Raw genomic sequence first — 22,293 nt, forward strand, 5'->3', positions numbered from 1 at the left:
GTTGCATGCACAAGCTATCATACCCACTTACTTTCTATTTCTGATACTTTCCTTTCTCACACTGTAATACATACGCTTTTTACTGATGTTTTTCTTAACAGGTCCTCAGTTTTTCAAGTAATTTTTTCATTTAACTGTAATTTAAAAAAAATTATATCCTCTAATCAATTCTTAAAAGTTGTTTGTTTAATCGTTTTTTTTTAAATGTGAAAACGACAAGTTATGGTTTTAGTTTAGTTATGGTGCTCGTTGGACGTTTTTAATTAACTGAAAACAGATCTAGGTAACCTGTTTCCTGTCTTTATGCAAAGCTAAGCTAACCATCTCATGGCTGTAGCTCCATAGTTAGCGGCAAATATGAGAGTGGTAACAATCTTCTCATCTGACCCCCCAGCGAGAAAGCCCCTACACATATTTCCCTGAATGTCAAACTATTCCTTTAATAACAAGTGTAGATTAAAGCTCCATCCATTGTCCAGCCACCATTTTTCTTCTTCCTTTTTATTCTTCCCTTATTGTTGCTCTCTGTCCACCTCCAGGAGAAGTTTGACAAAGTAGTCCTGCTTGCAGAGATGGCCAACCTAAGAGAGAATAACCAGCGCTTGCAGGAGGAGAGTTCGACAGCCAGTGAGCAGCTGGCCAAGTTCAGCAAGATTTTCACGAACATCAGCAAGACGGAGGAGAGTGACCAAGAGGCTCAGTCATTACCGCACGACACTGACCCAAAGAGGGAGTGATATTAAAGAAGAGTGTGAGATTCAGGCCATAGAGGGAGGGAAATACTCTTTTAGTACCCATGATTCCTTGCACACGGGGGGCGGCAGAGGTATAATGATGTCATCTCGCTCAGCCTCCACTGGACTGCCTTAAACTGTAGAGAGAGCGGAAGAAAAAGAGATGATCCTGATTTTTTTAAATGCAACACTCCCAGACAGAGCAGAGACCCTCCCTCTCTTTTCTCTGAGCCTGTTTATTTTTTATAAACTGAAGTCAAAAAGTCTTATACACTTGTCTTATATATATATATATAAAAGACAAGTATATATATATATATATAATAAATATGCTACTATGCCAGAGGAGCGAGTACAAGAGGAGAACCTGACTGTTTTTACATCACCTGGAGAGGCCTATTACTGTTCCTGCAGCGAATCAGCCAAAAAAAAACACTCATTACAAACTGCATCTCCCAGAATGCACTAGAAGTAATAGAGGCTCTACAGAGATGGTACTGTAGATAAGATGCCTGTGTGGTACAATTCACATGTATCAATATTATCTATATTGTACTGATGTTGCATAACAATTGTACTTAAGAGGTGTGTGTGTGTAACTGAAGGTACAGCGAATACTCAGTAGCATCAGGGCACAACAGTGTTTGTGCTCAAGGTAAAGATGCATTTTAAGACCCTTCTGTGTGCTTGATGGTCTGTTATAGGACGTTTGAGTGAACCAGTTTACTGTAATATAAAAAATTGTGGGCCACAAAACGTTATTTTTCTTCGGTTTACATGGATGAAGCCGCGGCCCTTTTAGATGTGAAACAAGCCATCAGCGTTGAGCAAGCGTCCCAAAGCTCAGTGATTTATAATAGTATCATATCTCTTAATGTTATGCATTGTTTTGATTTTAATCAAAGTCACTGTGCTTAGCAGTGCCACATCATCTCAGATCTTAAAGTAATTATTTTAACCGTCACTCGTTAGCACAGCACGTCTTTGAAAGGATCTTTTGTAATATTCAAAGGCATAGTTTGACACTTTGGGGATTATTCGATTCATGGCATAGAGTTAGATAAAATATTGGTGGTGTGTCTCATTTGTTTAATCCCAAACAAAAAACGGGTTTTGTAACAGATGTAATGCCTATTTATTTGTAATATTACGGTGTAATGTATTAATTATTAAGCATCAAGCATAATGGTGATGTGTCACCATCAGACTGAGCCTGACCTGCTTTCCCTTGTTTACAGCCTTTATGCTAAGCTAAGCTGTTTACAGTATTCATGCTAAGCTAAATGTCTGTGTGCTTTACATTCAACCATCAGTCTTCTATTCTAACTCTCTACTAAAATGAAAAAGTGAATAATCGTATCTCTCCCCAAATGTCAACCTATTCTTATAAATGCATCTTCTGTGCAAAGCAATCAAAACTGAAGCTATTGCCGGTAATGTTGTATATAATAATATAATAATTACTGTTCAATAATCTCACAGGACAACACTGAAGCCCCTTCATATCAAAACCCGTGTGTGTGTGTGTGTGTGTGTGTGTGTGTGTGTGTGTGTGTGTGTGTGTGTGTGTGTGTGTGTGTGTGTGTGTGTGTGTGTGTGGTAATGGTAAATGGACTTGTATAGCGCTATATCTCCGTTTATCACAGACTCAAAGCGCTTTACATTGTTTTTTTTTTTTTTGTACACATTCACCCAGTCACACACACATTCATACACCGATAGCAGCAGCTACCACGCAGGGTAGGTTTAGCACTAGGGTGCTAAGCTAACTAAGCTAACTATCGGGAGCAATTTGGGGTTCAGTGTCTTGCCCAGGGACACTTCGACATGTGGCGGGGAGACGGGGGATCGAACCTCCGACCCTGCACTCCAGAGGCGAACGCCCTACCCACTTCGCCACTGCCGCCACTGTGTGTGTGTGTGTGTGTGCGTGTGTGCATGTATATCAATGATAGGATTTGTCCCTGTGATAATCCAAATGAACACAACAAGACACTATTTATACCGCTAGCTTGCTTAATGATATTGTATACTATATCTATTTTTCATACAGAAACTGTCTGTTTTTTTTTTTGGATGATGGTACTTCGAATGGATAATACATCCCTGAATAGGATGCATCTAACTTTCCTGTGTCAGCAGAGACCGTGCTGATTTAAAAACTGTTCTAAATGATCATCTCCTGCGGCTACTTCTCTCCTGGTCCGACTGGAACTGTTGAACTTTTTCACTCATGACTCACTCAGGTTCCCCCACGATGCTGTTGATGACACTAAACGCATCATGTAGGGGTGGGCGATGTGATCGTGTAAATCTGAGATTTTTTTGCCATACTGTTTATACCATTGTGATTATCCATTTTAATATGTGTGCATTTGGGTCATTATAGGCAAAGCTGCAAATCATTTAGCAGGACTGAAGACTGATTTAATTACCTTGATTTATACCTATTTAATTTGCTGTATGTAGCTTAAAACGAATATTTTCTCTTTTTTTTTCGATGAATGACGTGCTGTGACTAAATATTATATCCACATCGCCCACTCCTACGATTTGAAATACTACTATTCTTTCACTTGACACAAAAGGGAACAAATGTTGCAGTCGGACGAAAAACTTATATTTCCTCCTGCTTCTTCCAGTTACCAATTTCTGTATTCCTCTTCAGCCACGTATATAGTTTGAAGTCAGGCTGTTTTCATCACCTTTCACTTTGATACAAGTAACGTTTATATCTAAGACTATTTGGACCATTTTGTTTGTGTCCAGAAATTCTGCATTTGTCAATCACAAACTCATTAAGGCTGTAATTTCAGATCCAATCTGGTTTTTGCCTCCTTCGTTCACGCAGGTGTAGCTGTGAGTTATCTGCCAGTCTCTCATTTATTTGCTTAAATTAGTTTGTTCATGTTATGTATAATTGTAAGCTATCTAAAGCGTACACAAGGATCCCTGTTGAACAAATTAATAATGCATTATGGATAATGGTCATATTGTATAACTAGGTTTGTTTTTTAGATGTTAAATATTTTTATAATTTATTTAACACATTCCCACTGTTGCGGACAATGGTGAAGATGAGAGGGTACTGTGTTTTTATTTGTGTATGCGGTTTTACTTCTGATTCCTTGTACAAAAACTTGATTCGTATGATTAGTTTTTTCTATTTTTTGCTGGTGTTGTCTTTGCCGGTGCTTTCTGCAGAGGTACAAGACGCACAGACTAAAAGGTTTGGTTAAACATTGTTTTTCTTTGGGCTGTAATAACTTGTACATTTAAAAGTGTAAATTATGTTTTCATTATTTTATAAAAAAAATATATTAAAAATAATTATCAAAACAGCGTTTGATTTTGATTAATTTTAAAAATGTAATAGATGTGATTTTTTCCCCCTCTTAAAGTTACACAAGTGGAAATAAACTACAGTTGCAAATTGAAGTTTTTTTTATTTGTTTCATGAATGAAACCTGAGGAAATGCAAATTGACGCCTTCAAATTGTTTTGTTTTTACCAAGTCATACATAGTGGTCATGTTTTTTGTTAGTGAGACCAAGAAAAGCAGCACATCCTCATTTTGATAGTTAATCAGTTTAACCCTTGTCAAAGATAAATCATGTTTAATTTGGACACTTTCTCTAAAGCGAAACATCACCTTTGGCATTATTTTCATGACAGCTATTCACCACAATGGTATAAAGATCGTCTTAATAATTTTTGTCCTGCATTATAAACACACGCATAAACATGAAACGGGATATGTGCTTATGATCGAACACTTCAACCTCTGATCTTGTGCAGTTAAAGCATCTCGCCTCCACAACTTCAAAGATGACTCAAGTTCCCAGACAATCTACATTTCCAAAGTAGTTTACAAATGGGGAATGCAGTCACAGGCTATAAACATAAACCTCTACTTTAGACCAATAAAAACCATTGAAAGGTTTTTTCCCCCTCTAAGTCTTATTGCACTGTGAAGAGGAAAAACCAAGATATTCACCAAGTTGTGATGAATGAAATGTTTCATTTATTGTTGGATGCTGTAGTTGAGGGAGGGGTGGGTTATGACTACAAAATGGTTAATATTTTAGCTTTTGTCAAAAAAAAAAAGTTACTGGACCTTGCACTTACTTTAGATATCTTTAGAACCAAACGTCCATTTTAACCTTAGATTTGTTGGAAATATGGATTTGTCTTAAAGGTGCAGTGTGTAATATGACATCATCAAGAAAGTTCTACAAAGTTCTAGAATGCAACACTCCCTGGGTAACCCCAACCCTTTAGAATAATAACAGAAGCTACAGTGGCCTTCAAGGACAAGAACAATTCTAAATTTTAAACAAGGCACCTGATGACATTCCAAAAACATGGATTCCTCCATAAGACTTGCCTGCTCAATGTACAAAATGTAATATTAATATTTGTAATTCTCCGCTCAAGAGGATAATTCAGATTATTGGCAGAGGTGATTTTACACCAATGAGGACATATTTATGAATGAGGATATTGATTTCAGCTAATACATTACTTAAAATGTTACACAGTGTCCCTTTAAGCATTCAAATATTTTTCCTTTTCTTACACCAGTATGCATATATACAATATACACACACATTTACTTTGTTAAGTTTGATAAATCCTTATTTTAGCAGCTGTACATCAGCATTTGTTTTCTGGTCCAATTTCCAAATCAATTGATCTAATCTTTCTCACAATCCAACAAGTTAGAAACAACTTGCATGAACATTTTTATTTTACTATTACAAAGCCTTTTTATTACATAAAAACAAAAAACATTTCATAGTAAGTACTTGCATTGACATGAGATTACAGAACACTTATCTTTCATAAAATTAATTTCATACATTCTGTTCAGTGCGTTCAGCTCAATGTGTTATCAGTGAAAAAGTTGTTTCTCTAGTAACGGCTGCGCTTAAATAAACATGACTTTTCACAGCAGGTGCGTTCACACGATACTGAGGCCGTCGTAGGCAAGATTGTGTTTATGGAGTGGGAAATGGACGCGTCTAAGACCCACACATTAGGCAGTCGTCTCTGTTCTCCAAAGAACACACCATGGCGGCCATGTTGCGCTCTTTGATCTCCTCCTCAGTGGCTTGCACTGGCTCTGGCGAGTCCTTGGGCTTGTCCTTGTCCTTGTTCAGGGTGAACTGAATGGGGTTGGCAGCGGGCTTTGTCCTCAGGTAGTACATTCCAGTCTTTAGGCCCTGTGGCAAGAGAGAGAAGTGAATTAAAAGAGTGTTGTTACAGTACGGTCATAGGAGATTTCCAACTGCTTTTCGTTTCACTTCGATTGTCTCACTCACCTGTTTCCAGCCGAAGAAGTGCATGCTGGTCAGTTTGCCGTAGTTGGGTTCTGCGATGTGGATGTTCAGGGACTGGCTCTGGTCGATGAAGGCGCCACGATCAGCCGCCATCTTGAGTACGGTCTTCTGGGATATTTCCCACACGGTTTTATACAGCTGCTTCAGGTCGTCAGGAATCTCAGCAATCTCCTGATGAAACAATAAAGTTAAAATGTCAAACATTAGTTGGTAAAATATGAAGATTTAATTAATTTAGTTAGTTGTAAGACTATAGAAAACAATGAAATCAGAATCTTGACAGTGTATGTACAGAGTTCCCGATAATGCAGCACAGATAGCTTACCTGAATGGAGCCATTTTGACCGATCAGTTGGTTCTTCATCTCCTCGCTCCACAGCCCCCTCTCCGTCATGTCTTTGAGCAGATGCGGGTTGACGATCTGGAACTCTCCGGAGAGGACCCTGCGGGTGTAGATGTTGCTGGTGTAGGCTTCGATGGACTCGTTGTTGCCCAGGATCTGGGCAGTGGAGGCGGTGGGCATGGGGGCCAGCAGCAGGCTGTTCCTCACACCGTGCTTAGCGATCTTCTCCTTCAGCAGCTTCCAGTCCCACAGGTCGGTGGGCGTCTTGTTCCACATGTCGTACTGCAGGATGCCCTTGCTGACGGGACAGCCTGGGTACGTCTCGTAGGGGCCCAGCTCGGCGGCAAGCTCGCAGCTGGCCTCCAGCGACGCGTAGTAGAGGGTCTCGAAGATCTGGATGTTCAGCAGCTGAGCCTCTGGGCTTTCAAAGGGATAACGCATGAGGATGAAGGCGTCTGCCAAACCCTGCACACCGATTCCAATAGGCCTGTGGCGCTTGTTGGACTTTTCCGCCTCGGGCACCGGGTAGTAGTTAACCTCGATGATCTTGTTCAAGTTTTTCACGATTACTTTGGTGACGTAAGCTAGCTTTTTAAAGTCAAAAGTCCGCTCTGGGGTGACATACATGTTGAGTGCGACGGAGGCCAGATTACACACCGCGACCTCACCCTCACTGGTGTATTCGATGATTTCTGTGCAGAGGTTGCTGCTCTTGATGGTGCCTAGGTTCTTCTGGTTGCTCTTCCTGTTGCAGGCGTCTTTGTACAGCATGTATGGCGTGCCGGTTTCTGTCTGGGACTCGATAATGGCGTGCCACACCTGCTGAGCCTTCACCACACGCTTGAACCGCCCGTCCTTCTCGTAGCCGGTGTAGAGCTTCTCAAACTCCTCCCCCCAGCACTCGTCCAGGCCGGGGCATTCGTTGGGACACATCAGAGACCAGTCCTGGTTGCTCTCCACTCTCTTCATGAACAGGTCAGGGATCCACATGCCGTAGAACAGGTCTCTGGCCCTCTGCTCCTCCTTCCCTGTGTTCTTCTTCAGCTCCAGGAAGTCAAAGACGTCAAAGTGCCAGGGCTCCAGGTACATGGCAAAGGCGCCGGGCCTCTTGTTGCCGCCCTGGTCCACGTAACGCGCCGTGTTGTTGTAGACTCTCAGCATGGGCACGAGCCCGTTGGAGTTACCGTTGGTGCCAGCGATGTAGCTACCGGTTGCTCTGATGCAGCTGACCGCCACTCCGATTCCTCCGGCCGACTTGGAGATGAGGGCGCACTGCTTCAACGTGTCATAAATGCCCTCGATGCTGTCGTCCTTCATAGCGAGCAGGAAGCAGCTGGACAGCTGTGGCCTGTTGGTTCCTGCGTTGAAGAGCGTAGGGGAGGCGTGGGTGAACCACTTCTCCGACAGCAGGTTGTAGGTCTCGATGGCGGCGTCGATGTCCGTTTTGTGGATTCCAACAGACACCCTCATGAGCATGTGCTGCGGGCGCTCCGCCACCTTGCTGTTGATCTTCAACAGGTAGGACCGCTCCAGGGTTTTGAAGCCGAAGAAGTTGTAGGTAAAGTCTCGGTCGAAGATGATGGCCGAGTTGAGGCGGTCTTTGTTCTCCAGAACGAGGTCCAGCGTCTCCTTGGCGATCATGGGGGAGTGGCGTCTGTTCAAGGGGTTGATGTAGTTGTACAGGTCCTCCATGACGTCACTGAACACCTTCTTTGTCTCTTTGTGCAGGTTGGAGACAGCAATGCGTGCAGCCAGGATAGCGTAGTCGGGGTGTTTAGTGGTGAGAGTGGCGGTGATCTCTGCAGCCAGCGTGTCCAGCTCCACAGTAGTGACACCGCTGTACAAACCCTGGATCACCTTCATCGTGATCTGGGTCGGATCCACAAATTCGGAGTTCAGCCCGTAGCACAGCTTCTGGATGCGAGAGGTGATTTTATCGAACATGATGCCTTCCTTGCGGCCATCTAAAAAAAAAAAAAAAATACATAAAATAAATAAACTTTTAGAGTTCATCCAATCACCACCAACATTTTATTTGTTCAGTTTTGCATCTTTTGTAATTGGTCAACATGTGGAAACTAAAATGTGCTTTTGCATTGCCTTTCTGGATTATTTCTCATTATATCCTTGTGTCCATTTTCCTTTAAATATTTTATATCTTTTGACTGAGCCTCTCGGGCCACACAAGTGAAGCATTTCTTTGATTTAACGCAAATTGCTTCTATTGAAATGAATTACACATTAGATAAAGTTACAAAAGTCATATTAGTTCACCCAAATATAGTCACCAACATGGTCTTATCAAAGTGTGCAATTTCTCCAGATATTTAACTATCAGTAAGACATTAATATTACTTTTATAAAAAATAGCAATACTGTTGTAAAGAAAAGTTAAATGCTCAGATAAAAGTGCTGCATTCTAGTCCTACAAGTACAAATGCATCAAAAAAAAATATATATATATATATATATATATATAGGGGAAGGTGGGGTGATTTGTGCAACTTTTTACTCAAAGTGATTTTAAAGTGAGGCCTTGACAGTTATGTCTCCAACTCAAATATGTACATATATTTCAGGATGTTGTGCATCCCTGGCAATAAAAACTTTGGATCTGGAATAAACTGTTTAAGAAATATAGCTTTCGGAAAAAAAGTTGTCTTGTCGCACAAATCACCCCACGTAGTGGGGTGATTTGTGCGTCATTGTGTCACAATGACAAAGTCACCATCATCATCTTTCTGGCCATCTGAACTCTCATCAGTGGTGTCGTTAAGTGGAATTGAGATGTCACTCTCTCCTGAGCTACTGTAGACTATCACTTTCTTTTGGTGACCAGCGTATACAGCCATGCCACTGGCACAACTCTCAGAAATGTACTTTGCACTAGTTGCTCCGTGCTTGTGGAACCAACTGCCACCTGACAAATGTGATTCCCCCTACATTTCTGCCTTTAAATCAAGGCTCAAAACCCATATGTACACCCTGGTGTTTCCTCCCCATTAACCTCTGCACTACTTACTTACCTCTGCACTACTATCTGTGTTTATGTGGATGTATGGGCTTTACGTCTTTTATTTTGGTTATTGTTATTTTACCTTCATTGTTTACCTACTGAATGCACTATGTACAGCACTTTGGACAGTGCAAACTGTCATAAATGTGCTTTTATAAATACATTTTACTTACTTACTTACTTATAACTCACCCAGGCCCTTGCGCACAAATCACCCCATCCCCAGAATTTTGGATAATAGGCATGATGCAGCAATTTAGGGTTGACATTGTGCTAACTATATAGACTCAAAGTGTAGCATACCAAAGCACTAAAACATGTGTCAAATGTTTTCAAACGTGTCTATAATTGTTCAGACACAATAATCAAAAAACCTTGATCATGGAAATTTTACTTTGAAAGGCAAAACACAGTTTTTTGAGCTTAAATGTGCTTATATCTTATTCCTTGTGTCTCCCTTCTTTACAGGATGAGTCAAATGGATGGCTCTTCTTAAATATGTGGTCACATTTCCAATTTCTTCCACGGTTTTCTAGAAACAAGGGGTTTTGCAACTTCCAAAATGCACAAATCACCCCACCTTCCCCTATATATATATTAGAAGTGGGCATAGATTAATTTTTTTAATCTAGATTAATCTAGATTAATTTTGGAATTAATCTAGATTAAAATGTCTCATTTGAATTCATTCATAATATGTGTGTGCTCCTAAATAATGACTCAAAGTAAGTCTTTGAGAACGTGTTTCTCAAGCCAGGTGGCGCATCAGACCAGGGGCTCATCTCCTGTTTCCAACATGCATCACAAACTGCTTGAGGAAGCTGTTCTACTATGATAATTGGTGATGAAAATAAATAATGTTCAACAAGATGTTACTTAGTAACGCGTTACCAGCATCGGACCTCTTTTTTCAGTAACTAGTAATCTAACGCGTTACTATCTCCAAACCAGTAATCAGATTAAAGTTACTCATCAAAGTCACTGTGCGTTACTTTTTCTGTAATTTTCCTTAATGAAGCATTTTACATAACTGCACAAATGACTGCGATTGCGATTTTATGTAAATAAATGTGCACGCATGTGTCTCTAAACGCTCCAACCGCTCCTCTCGTCTTTTTGGTAGCGCCCCTCGTCTCTGTCATGCAGCGTGTGTGTGTGCGCCTGTGTCTGCGTCTGTGTGTGCAGCAGCATTACGGCCGAACTGTGGCGCAAAACAAAGTTTCCCCCCCCGATGAAATATAGCGTCTGCTATGGGGATATTTAGGATTCGGGTACGGTGACGTTGACGTTGAAGAGATAGAAGTGTTTAAAACTTGGAAACTTATAGTCACGTGGCGACCGGTGGCCACACACACCCACCCTGCGTTCCAATACCCGATTGTGTCGTGGGCAAGTGATGGAGAGAGAGAGCGGCGGGTGTGTGAGAGAATAAAGGCTCCTCAAGTGTCAACAACGGCCCCCGGCTATTATTATCTCCCCTGAGCCGAACAGGAGGTGGAATAAGAGATTAACGGCGATATTTTTTTTATCGCCGATAAGAGTCTGACGTTAACGCAGCACGTTAACGCCGATAACGGCCCACCACTAATATATATACACACACACACACACACATATATATATATATATATACATACATACACACTAAATATATACACACACACACACACACTGATGAGCATCTTGAACTATAAACACATCTCAATTTATAAGTTGATTGTGTTAATGATCTACCTTAATTGTGTTAAAGATTTACCTTAAAAGTGACTTAAATGATAAAATAATCGTAATGGAGTAAAAGGGTACAAGATTTGCCTCTGAAATGAAGAGTATTAGTACAAAATGGAAATACTCAAGTAAAAATAACTAAAAGTAGTAATGAAGCACGGTGCAAAAGTTAATGTACTTACTGGTAATTATATTCCACCACTGCTAAATACATTATGTTATTGTTGTAATTGAAAATAGAAAAGGAACTAACTAAGCATTGTGAAGAGTTCAAATAGTCAACTTTTTGTATTCCCTCTACGATCATCACTGACATGTTTAACACTTCTTTCTTCAAAAAAAAAAAAAAAAAGAAAAAAAAAAAATCATGTTTGGGTGTCATATTTCCCCTTTGTATGGGAGTGTTTCTAAATTATTGTTTTATTGTTGAGCATTGTCCAAAAAGAACGTCTTTAACTTTGTGACAGACAATTAAGCCATCTCAGTTTATGTCAAAGAGTTAACTTTTTTGTGTGAATCAGTATTTACAACAGATAGACAATCAGTTTAGGCTAGGCTACAAAGCTTTTGGCGCCAACTATAACAAAGGCCATAATACAGCTACAACAAAAACATTCAGCAGAAATTACATTCAACTTATTTGAAATAAACATTCACTTGCATGTTCAGCCTTTTTTTTAAATGTTACTTTTTACTAGAACGACATGCTTTTAATTTAACAAGCAGTGGAAATATTTCTGCTGTTTGACACTGGTTCGCTAATCACTTTAACAGACCAGACTATCTACTAATTGACGTTAGCTGACTCGTGCATGGTGTGCATGTTTCAGCTGTGATATAACACATTATTAATCTTAAAATAATATTGTTGACAGTGACAGCACTGAAGCTAGTAGAGGCCTTAGTTACACATGAATACAAAATTATTCAGGAAAAAATAGCTCACCTCGCTTAATCACGTGCATGGTGGCGAAATGTGAAGTTACTCGTCTCCCCAGGGAAAAAACAGCAGAACTCTACTCAAGGTTTATCTCTCCTCGATGTCAAAATTAGCAGGTAGATGCAAGATCTAGCCCAGTTCCTTGTCCAGAGAAGAAAAGCGCGAATGAAGCCCAACAAAACCCGCCACCGTTGTATTTATGCGGAAGGAGTAACCGGATCCAGGAAGAGACGGGCATTTTGACCAATCAGCGACAATAGAACGTGGGACAGCTTCCTTTTCCGTTCATTTTCCCGGACGAAAATCCAAAATCTGGCGGGAGAGAAGAAGTAGGTCATATAATCAATGCGTTTGTTCTGTTCAGACCATATATGACCTAGCTATTCTTAACAAAGGGAATACGAATGTGTGCTCAATCTAAGTTCTTACACATTTTGCTCGATTGCACCCACCAAGTCTTCATTGTCTATCAAATAAACTCACAGGTAAAGTATTACAATGAAATAATTCTGCAAACTACAGCAAAAATCCTACCCGGGTAGAGGTTCCTGATGCAATATGATTTATTCATGATATACTCGTCTTACTCACTTAAATGCTGCAGTTGTCTACTGATGGCTATCTTAATATATTATAATGCATTGCATCATAATCATTTGTTGACTGTATTTTGTATGTGATCTGTGGCTTAGTGGTATAGCATGTGGTATAGCATATGTTTATATATATATATATATATATATATATATATATATATATATATATATATATATATATGCCTAGCCTATATAAAAATGGAGTACATGGAAAAACTAGCATGAAATTTAACTATTAAAATAGACCTTTATGTAGGCTATTGCACTTGCTGTAGTTCCTCCTCTTGCAATACAGGGGGCGTTAGCGAAGCACGAAGCTGTTTTCCGACCGAACATTTAAGCCTGAAAGAAGTTACGCTGTCAGAGAGCTCAACGACGAGGCGGCGTAAATAATCTAAACATATTTGAATTGACTTTTTCTCCTGACGAGTCTTGACAAGTTTGCTCTATGACACATTTTTTTTCCGTTGTGGATGAAAATATTTTTGAAATTGTCGCAAAGAGGCAGATATAATTTGTTTTTGTGTGAATTATTATGTTTCCTGGATGAAATCGGCCTCAAAGTCAAGCATGTCTGCAGAGATAAGGGTTACTGGGGTCCCGTCCAGGACCGGTCGAGCGAGGAGTGGATCATAATGTTGAACCAAGACAAACAGGCTGGCAGACCGCTTCAGTTCAGAACCAGCGTACCCATCGCGCAGTGACTTCCTGTGAGGATTACCCCCCTACTTGTTTGGACACGTCGCTGTATTTCCACGGCTCGCACACGCACATAGAGAGGGAATCGGTATCTCGTCAGTCATGCCTAGGTCCAGTCGGCGGTACAAGCCTCTGCAGCAGAGCAACGGCAGCGGCTCTTTTCCCGGCTGTGACCGGGTGCGGATGCCCCGGGCCCGGGTGCTGCTCCTCTGTCTCCTCGGGGTTCTGGTGCTGGCGGTGGTGCTGGGGGTCTACCTGTCCAACGACATCACTGACGGACAGGTAAACCGCATGCCAGCTGCAGATCTGAACAAAGACAGGGTAAGTAAGAGTAACCATCATGGCTCTGGAAAGTATCAACATGTTAAATTAAATGTTATAGCTAGCCACCACCAGATACAAGACGTGTCAGATAACTATAGGTTTTTGTCTTATAGGCTATCCTCCCACCAGTTTTCATCTTCCCCCTCTCTCTTTTTTAATTATCAATTTTTTTTAAACATTTGATAAATTAAGAAGCTATGATGTCTAAAATCAATAATAGTAAGTTAATTGATTAGTCATGGACAGAAAAATATTCTCAGTTTCCTCCTGGATGGGATCCCCTCTTGTCTTCACATATGGATAACAGAAAGATAGTGTTGGGTAAATAGACCCTTTAGGTTCCACTTAAGCATATGTACACAACCTGGACCACAACACCTCCTTGACGTGGAAAAGGGTTCTCTTTGCTGTCTTAGCACTTTGCTGCAGAATACATATTTTCTGCATTTCTTGTTCCCCCGTCTGCTTTTAATGGCTAACCTTACCCTCTGCTCTTTCCAGTTATCCCACAAAGCCAGTAAGTGCTCTCCGGCTCAAATTCGCCGGCTGGCCTCTCAGGTTGACGGTACCCGCCTTTGGGAGACTCACCTGAGGCCCATCCTAATCGAGAGGCTCCCGGGGACACAAGGCAGCCTGGCTGTACAGCAAGTGCGTGTGAATATTTATATTTTCCTCCTCCCCTTTTACGTGTTCCCTCGACATATTTGTTTTACTCTTTACCCCACCTTCTCTGCTCTTCTCTAGCACATCACCTCCACTCTGTCCTCGCTGTCGTCCGGCTGGGCTGTTGACCTGGACTCCTTCCAGTCTTCGACCCCTCGTGGCCATGTTACGTTCACAAACATCGTGGCCACTCTGGACCCCTCTGCCCCTCGCAGGCTGCTCCTCGCCTGCCACTATGACTCCAAGGCTCTGCCCCCAGACCCACGGGCCCCAGAGAAGGTGTTTCTGGGGGCCAGCGACTCTGCAGTGCCCTGTGCTATGATCCTGGAGCTCGCCACCTCTCTGGACGCTCAGCTTAGAACATTCAAACAGCAGGTATATGAGTGTATTGATTGATTATAAACAGCAATTAGAGCTGATTCCACGTACATCTAAAAAAAAAATATATATATACATATATATCATGGAAAAGTTCATTCAAGAAGTGAAACTTTCATAGCCTATATTCTGGATTCATTATGCAATGTGACATATGTCAGTTATTCCTTATGTTTTTATTTTGATAATTACGGCTCACAGCTCATGGAATAAAAAATCCGGTATCTCAAAATATATCAATACTCCTTAAAACCAATCAAAAAAAGGATTTATGATACAGAAATGTTGACCATTTGAAAAGTGATAGATGTATTTCACTTTATGTGTAAAGAACCTAGAATATATTAAAGTTTCACTTTTTGGACTAAATTACGGAGGAAAAAAAATAACTTTTCATTGATATTCCATTTTTTTATATGCACCTGTAGTTAATTTATGATTGTATACTTTCCTGAAACTTAACTGCCTGAGATGCTGATGAGCAGTTTCTCTTTTTATTTTCTTCTCATGCTCTCATTTCCTTCTCCTGTGCCTGCAGTATGAGATAGTTATGCTGACTCAAGCCGCTTGCTTGCTTTGCAGCAGTCATCTGAACATAGCATTATCTCCCTAGAGGCTTTGATTTATGGAGTTACTGCAGGAGCTACTGGAGATGCTGCTTTGCTTTCTCTATTAAAGGTCACATATTATGCTAAATGCACTTTTTAAATGTGTTCTAACATATCCATGGGTCCACAGTGTGCCTAGAGACTGCCAAAATATTTAAAAAAATAACACTCTCCTTTTCTCACAATCCCCCTTTCTGAAACCACCACCCCTCCCCCACCCAATATACTCCAGTCAGAATTTTCCCCTTTTCTGACCTCACAAACTGGAAAGCCAGAAGCTTCCACTGTGCAGCCCACACCCCTATTTCTTATTGGTCCACGGCCCTGACAGACAGAGGGCGAGGCGTATCTGGCTTCGCTTCCGGACAGGGGGCGGGGGCAGCGCAAAGATTGTATATTTACGAGGGGAGCTGCAGCTCTTTTTAAAAAATAGGCCATTGTGAGATTAGCTGAACTTCAGCATAGTACAATAAATTATCTGAAAGTTTTTTTCAGCAAACAATTAAAGAAAAACGTATTAGTGACCACTAAGACCATATCATATGGTGTATAATAGTACCGAAAAGTGTATAATATGGGAGCTTTAAGCATATTTCAACGTTGTGATTTCCTCCCTAGAAACTTCCAGTGACTCTGCAGCTAGTGTTTTTCGACGGGGAGGAGTCGTTTGAAGAATGGACCGCCACGGACTCTCTGTACGGATCCCGTCACCTGGCCGAGCGCATGGCCGACACACCTCACCCCGTAGGCTCCACACACACCACCATGCTTCAGGCCGTGGTGAGGAGATGGAGACGCACTCTGAATTATGTATGAGCAGGCTGAATTTAGCAGCCTGAGCACGGCATATTGTAAACTTAACAATAGCAGCTGGGTCTGACCTGTCTTTATGGACTTACAGTAATTTAGATGGATTACTTAACTTTGCCTCTTCTTTCTTGTAGATAGGGTTAGGATACAATAAAAAGACATATTCATTTCCAGCTATTGCCCGCCTAACTTTTTTTACTTTCTGTCCAGGATCTCTTTGTGCTGCTAGACCTGCTTGGCGGCCCAGATCCGCTGATAGCGAATCATTTTGACAACACAGCCCGCTGGTTTGACAGGCTCATAGCTGCAGGTAAGAACCAGCTATAACTCTCTTATGAGTATTTATAAATATGAGTACATTACACCAGTTCTCAAATCATTACACTGGCTGCCAGTCACCCATAGAATCAATTTTATAATTTCATTGCTTGTTTTCAAATCACTCTGTGGTTTTGGGCCTAAATATATCATATACTGTATATATGAGGTCATCTGCGGCTGGCCTACTGGTTTTTCCCAGAGCTAGAACAAAACATGGTGAAACAGCATTCTGTTATTATGCAACTCAGACCTGGAATAGCCTTCCAGATGATATCAGACAAGCCCAGGCAGACTCTGACCACTTTTGAGTAAAAAAAAAAGTAAAACAAATTTTCTATTTTCTATTGCCTATAAAAAAATGTAATGCAACTGTATACGTTGTTTTCTGTGGAGCACTTTGAGTTGCCTTTGTGTACGAAATGTGCTATATATATAAATTTGAATTGCCTCTTTAAATGAACCCATCTTTTTGTTCCCTAACTCTTCTCACCTCACTCTCAGAGAAGAGACTCCACCGACAGGGGCTTTTGACATCTCACCCCTCGGAGCAGTCGTACTTTAGGAAGGATGTGTACCTTGGACCAGTGCAGGACGACCACATCCCCTTCCTCCACAAAGGTGAGTTATAACGAGGACACACTTAAGACATTTTAACAGACAGTTTTTAACATCCACTTTCCAATACTCATACAGGTGTCCCAGTGCTGCACGTCATCACAACCCCATTCCCACAGTTCTGGCACACGCTGGACGACACAGAGGAGAACATGCACCGTCCCACCGTGGTCAACCTGACCAAGATCATGGCCGTGTTTCTGGCAGAATATCTGGGCTTCTGAACACACCTAAGCGCTATCAAATGCTTGAGGTGAGGGTCCACTCTTTGGCCCGTACTGGAGTACTAGGCCTGTGTGGGACCAACATGCAACAGGGAAGAACTTAAACCGTACTGTTGTCTGTCCAAGACTTTACCAAAGACTCTGGCCCTGCTGGACTGACCTGTTCCTAAATGTGTGGACATGTGATGTGGATCAAAAGAGTCGTAATAAGGTTTAATAGTTCATGGTACATGAGGAAAAGTGGAGGAAAGCTGAATCTGTGGACTAATTTATTTCTTTTGAAATATAAAAATAATTAAAAAACATATTAAAAGTGCTTTGGCTAATGAAAATTAACCTTTTCATCTATTTAACCCGTTAATATGAAAGAAATGCACCTAAGTCCTCTTAAAGGACAGGACGGTTGAGCTCCCTGGGCAGCTGTGAAAAAATGATCAGAAAACAGCTAGGTCATATCTCTGAATTGTTTTCTTGATGTTAGCTTCCCGTGACGGAGAATCCTTTTTGGCCTTAAAACCTGCTGTCGTTAATCTAATACGGCTTTGCTGCACATTGGGTCATCGCAAGGATGTGATTATAGTATGGATTAAAGTGAAAATCCAATTTTTTTTTATTTACACCATGTAAAAAGGTGTGGGGATGAGTCTGCAATGAAGTCAAAATGCAGAAACCTTTAGTAGCATAGTCCCATATTATCTTCCATTGAACAACTCAAAGAACAATATTTGACGTGTTATGTTTTGGTTACAAACTTTACTTACAAACTTTACTTACAAAGTATTGTTTTATTGACAATTGATTTGACATCCTAGAAGAAGCAATCTTTATTAAAAAAAATTACATACTAAACATCAAATCTCCTCATAGGTGGTGTAGAGGAGGAGGAGGGTGGGAGAGGCGTTTAGATGAAGCGCAGTGGTGAAGGGGATGCGGTCTATCCGCAGGGGAAAAGTCGTCGTCAGAGGGCAGGTAGACTTCCCCCAGGTTTCCGCCAGAGCAAGATGATTGAAAACTGAAAGAAGAGATGTGAATGCGATCATGTGTCAGAATTTCAGGAAAAAGACAGACAAGAACCCAATTGCAAGACACAAAACAGTTCAGGTGCAGCAACACAGTTTAATAGGAAGTGGATGACAAACCAGGTAGTAAAACAGCGTGGCAACAAGTCCAGTTGGGGCAGGCAAAAGGGTAATCCAAAGCAAAAGTCCAAAAGACAGGTAGAAACACGAACAGGCAGGATCAGAACACAGGATGATATCTGAATGCTGGAGCGCTAGGTTTGACACTAGGACAATCTGGCAAGTGACTGAGGGAAATGGACTGGTATATAAACTGAGGGGCTGATTAGCAGATGGGGAGCAGGTGAGTAAGGGCAAGCCAGGTGAATGCAATTAACAGGGAGTGCAGAGCAGGAGGGAGTGGCTGGGTCAGAAATGACATGAAAGTTAGAAAGGAAACCAGGAAAACAGACAAAACAAACTACAGGTGAAACTCGAAAAATTAGAATATCGTGCAAAAGTTCATTTATTTCAGTAATTCAACTTTAAAGGTGAAACTAAAATATTAAATAGTCTCATTACATTCAAAGTGAGATATTTCAAGCCTTTATTTGTTATAATTGTGATTATTATAGCTTACAGCTTATAAAAAACCCAAATAAAAAATCTCAGAAAATTAGAATATTACATGAAATCAATAAAAAAAGCTTTTTAAATACAGAAATGTCGGCCCTCTAGAAAGTATAATCATGCATATGTACTAAGTACTTGGTTTGAGCCCCTTTTGCATGAATTCTTGCCTAAATGCGGCGTGGCATGGATGCTATCTGTCTGTGGCACTGCTGAGGTGTTATGGAAGCCCAGGTTGCTTTGATAGAGGCCTTCAGCTCGTCTGTATTGTTGGGTCTGGTGTGTATCATCTTCCTCTTAACAATAGTCCATAGTTTCTCTATGGAGTTCAGGTCAGGAGAGTTGTCTGGCCATTCATGCACAGTAATACCATGGTCAGTCAACCAGTTACTAGAGGTTTTGGCACTGTGGACAGTTGTCAAGTCTAGCTGGAAATGGAAATTGTCATCACCATAAAGCTTGTCATCAGACAGAAGCATGAAGTGCTCTAAAATCTTCTGGTAGACGGCTGTGGTGACTTTGGACTTGATAACACAGTGGACTAACAGCAGCAGATGACATGATGCCTCAAATCATCACTGATCCAAATTAAATGTTGCGTTTCATTTAGAAATCAAGGTCCCAGAGCCTAGAGGAAGAGTGGAGGGGCACAGAATCCAAGGGGCTTGAAGACCACTGTCAAGTTTCAACAGTCAGTGATGATTTGAGGCATCATGTCATCTGATGGTGTTGGTCCACTGTGTTATCAAGTCCAAAGTCACCACAGCCATCCATCAGGAGATTTTAGAGCACTTCATGCTCCTGTCTGTTGACAAGCTTTATGGAGATGCTGAATTACTTTTTCCAGCTAGATTTGACACCTGTCCACAGTGCCAAAACCACTAGTAACTGGTTGACTGACCATGGTATTTCTGTGTTGATTGGCCAGACAACCCTCCTGACCTGAAACCCATAGAGAAACTATGGAGTAATGTCAAGAGGAAGATGATACACACCAGACCCAACAATACAGACGAGCTGAAGGCCTCTATCACAGCAACCTGGGCTTCCATAACACCTCAGCAGTGCCACAGGCTGATAGCATCCATGCCACGCCGCATTTAGGCAATCATTTGTGCAAAAGGGGCCCAAACCAAGTACTTAGTACATATGCATGATTATACTTTCTAGAGGGCTGACATTTCTGTATTTAAAATCCTTTTTCTTATTGATTTTATGTAATATTCTAATTTTCTGAGATTTTGAATTTGGGGTTTTCATAAGCTGTAAGCCATAATAATCACAATTATAACAAATAAAGGCTTGAAATATCTCACTTTGCATGTAATGAGTCTAATAGCCTAATATATTAGTTTCACCATTTAGGTTGAATTACTGAAATAAATGAACTTTTGCACGATATTCTAATTTTTCGAGTTTCACCTGTAAATACTGGCTGTAGTTGTGACATCATGCCTGGAAACAAGTTAAATCTTAAGTAATTTCTCAATTTAACCACAAGGGTGTGCTGCTAGGCTATATCTATATATATCTTTCACTAGGCTACAATAAAACATAATAGTCTATGCTAATAGGCCTACCCTAGGCCTACAGAATACCAAGAAATAGGCCAATTGGAGCCTTAATTGAATTAAACAGTAGACTAAACGATGTAGTAGGCCCTAGGAGCTATTGCTATTTAGCCTTTTTATTTACAAAGCGATTTTAACTTTCTCATAATCACTTTGGACCACCAGTTTTAATTGCTTGATTTCAACTGATAAATTAGTCAAATATCTCTCCGCCGTCGCGGTGTCAACAGACCTGGTGGATTTTAATTAATTTCTGATGACACCTGCCTATGCCTTTTTTTTTACGAGAAGCAATTTCTCTTTAACCAAACATAATATGCTAGCCTATATGAATTAATTATTATTAGCCTATATATTAAGTAGCCTTAAATAGCCAATTTTGTTTTTGGCGCGAGACTAAACGACAACGGTTCGTTTGGTCACCGTGTCCATCCGCTCCCTGGTGAGTGCATCTTTTTCACTAGCTTTTAAGTAACCTAACTGTATCCTGTTGTTCGTCATGTAACATTATTTCTTCAGATAACTTTCTGTTGGTGTAGGAGATAAATAAATGATAAAAATGTGACAAATGCCCTAAAGAACGAGCTGCTGCTTCCCATCACTGACCGGTCCGTGGTTCGGTCCCTCTGCCTGCGGTTCTTGAACCAGTTGCTGACCTGCGTGGTTGTCAGGCCCGTATCAGAAGCGAGCTCCCTCTTCTCCCGAGTGGAAGGGTACGGTTTATTGTTGAACCACCCCCGGAGAATATTCCTTGATTTTTCCTGTTTAAGTTGAATAAATTAAGTCATGACTTAACATTGACACCCAGATAATAAGGATAGCCTATCAATGCCATATTGTTTGTTTTTTAATCCCAGAGTTAGCCTATCAAGTTAATCCTAGGCCACTTTTGAAGTTGAAAACTTTTGTAGTTAGCTTATTGCTATTCAACATTGAAACTCTTGTTTACTTACTTATATATCTAAAAGTAAGAAGTAGACAATTAATCATCTCTTAGCCTTTACCAGAAAGTAACTGTTAGGGGTTACACATTTAGGATGAAACAAGAGTTTTTTCCTACCTTGAAACAGTAGCTAGTCTCCTCTCCGTCCCAGATGGTGTGTGGCAGGGGGAACTTTCTCCTTACGCGATACTTCCCCACAGCTCCCAGGGGCCGGCCCCTCTGCCTCTCGGCCTCCATGTAGTGGGCTCGGAGCCAGAGCTGCTGCAGGAGCGGGTGGCTGCGTGTGGAGAAGGGGAAGCCCTGCAGCAGAGTGTAGAGGTCAGTGAAATGGCCCTGGTGAAAGGCCACTGCAGCTTTGGCCTTCAGCACACTCTCCAGCTCCCCATGGAGAGAAGAGGTCGACGTTGACGAGGAGGAGGCCAGCAGAGGAGGAGGAAGAGTGCGCAGGAAGCCAGCAAGACGATCAATGCAACCGCTCTGCAACAGGACCTCACACACACACGCCACCTGCTCAGTTGTGAAGAGCATTGCTGTGGTACCCCCCCTCCGCCCAAAAAAAGTTCTCAGATGAGAATTGAACCAAAGTCTGTGAGAAGATATGCTATCGTTTAACAACCTCTCTTCAGTCTGTACTGGAGAGAGCTGAAGCCTCCGTGGATGTGGGAACCAAACGTGCATGTGTGCTTATCATAACTCATCACTCCCTGGCAGAATCGAATCCCAGGTAACCGGAGACCATCAGGGCTATAATAACACACCAAACGTCTCTCCTCCTCTTGTACAAACACATGCACACACACCCTCAAACAC

At 41.3% G+C, this 22,293-nt stretch overlaps 4 protein-coding genes across 5 annotated transcripts in view; 2 read left to right on the forward strand and 2 right to left on the reverse strand.

Moving 5' to 3' along the window:
* The window catches only part of sipa1l3 (signal-induced proliferation-associated 1 like 3), a 74,471-nt gene extending 70,457 nt beyond the window's left edge, over window positions 1-4,014 (forward strand). For both annotated transcript variants that reach the window (XM_080024922.1, XM_080024923.1), the window contains exon 24: window positions 540-4,014. In XM_080024922.1, the coding sequence (XP_079881048.1) occupies window positions 540-737 (198 nt within the window). In that variant the 3' untranslated portion in view covers window positions 738-4,014. The remainder of the gene's footprint in view (window positions 1-539) is intronic.
* Window positions 4,015-4,752: 738 nt separating this feature from the next.
* LOC307270403 (ribonucleoside-diphosphate reductase large subunit) lies at window positions 4,753-12,269 on the reverse strand. The gene is made up of 4 exons (XM_080053476.1): window positions 12,110-12,269; window positions 6,402-8,383; window positions 6,059-6,247; window positions 4,753-5,959 (listed from the first exon to the last, which is right to left on the reverse strand). The coding sequence occupies exons 1-4, from the start codon at window positions 12,126-12,128 to the stop codon at window positions 5,759-5,761; spliced, it is 2,391 nt and encodes a 796-aa protein (XP_079909602.1). The 5' UTR covers window positions 12,129-12,269; the 3' UTR covers window positions 4,753-5,758.
* Window positions 12,270-13,055: 786 nt separating this feature from the next.
* On the forward strand, window positions 13,056-17,976 carry qpctla (glutaminyl-peptide cyclotransferase-like a). The gene is made up of 7 exons (XM_080052697.1): window positions 13,056-13,719; window positions 14,224-14,370; window positions 14,467-14,760; window positions 15,990-16,151; window positions 16,392-16,491; window positions 17,004-17,120; window positions 17,196-17,976. Exons 1-7 carry the CDS (start codon window positions 13,501-13,503, stop codon window positions 17,339-17,341), a joined length of 1,185 nt encoding a protein of 394 aa, XP_079908823.1. The 5' UTR covers window positions 13,056-13,500; the 3' UTR covers window positions 17,342-17,976.
* Window positions 17,977-18,202: 226 nt separating this feature from the next.
* six9 (SIX homeobox 9) lies at window positions 18,203-22,011 on the reverse strand (the record flags this gene model as incomplete). Its single annotated transcript, XM_080024803.1, has 3 exons — window positions 18,203-18,353; window positions 21,147-21,301; window positions 21,601-22,011. The coding sequence occupies 3 exons, from the start codon at window positions 22,009-22,011 to the stop codon at window positions 18,203-18,205; spliced, it is 717 nt and encodes a 238-aa protein (XP_079880929.1).
* Window positions 22,012-22,293: the final 282 nt, after the last annotated feature.

The sequence above is a fragment of the Ammodytes marinus genome (assembly GCF_949987685.1).
Source record: "Ammodytes marinus genome assembly, chromosome: 3".
In the NCBI taxonomy this organism is placed as follows: Eukaryota; Metazoa; Chordata; class Actinopteri; order Uranoscopiformes; family Ammodytidae; genus Ammodytes; species Ammodytes marinus.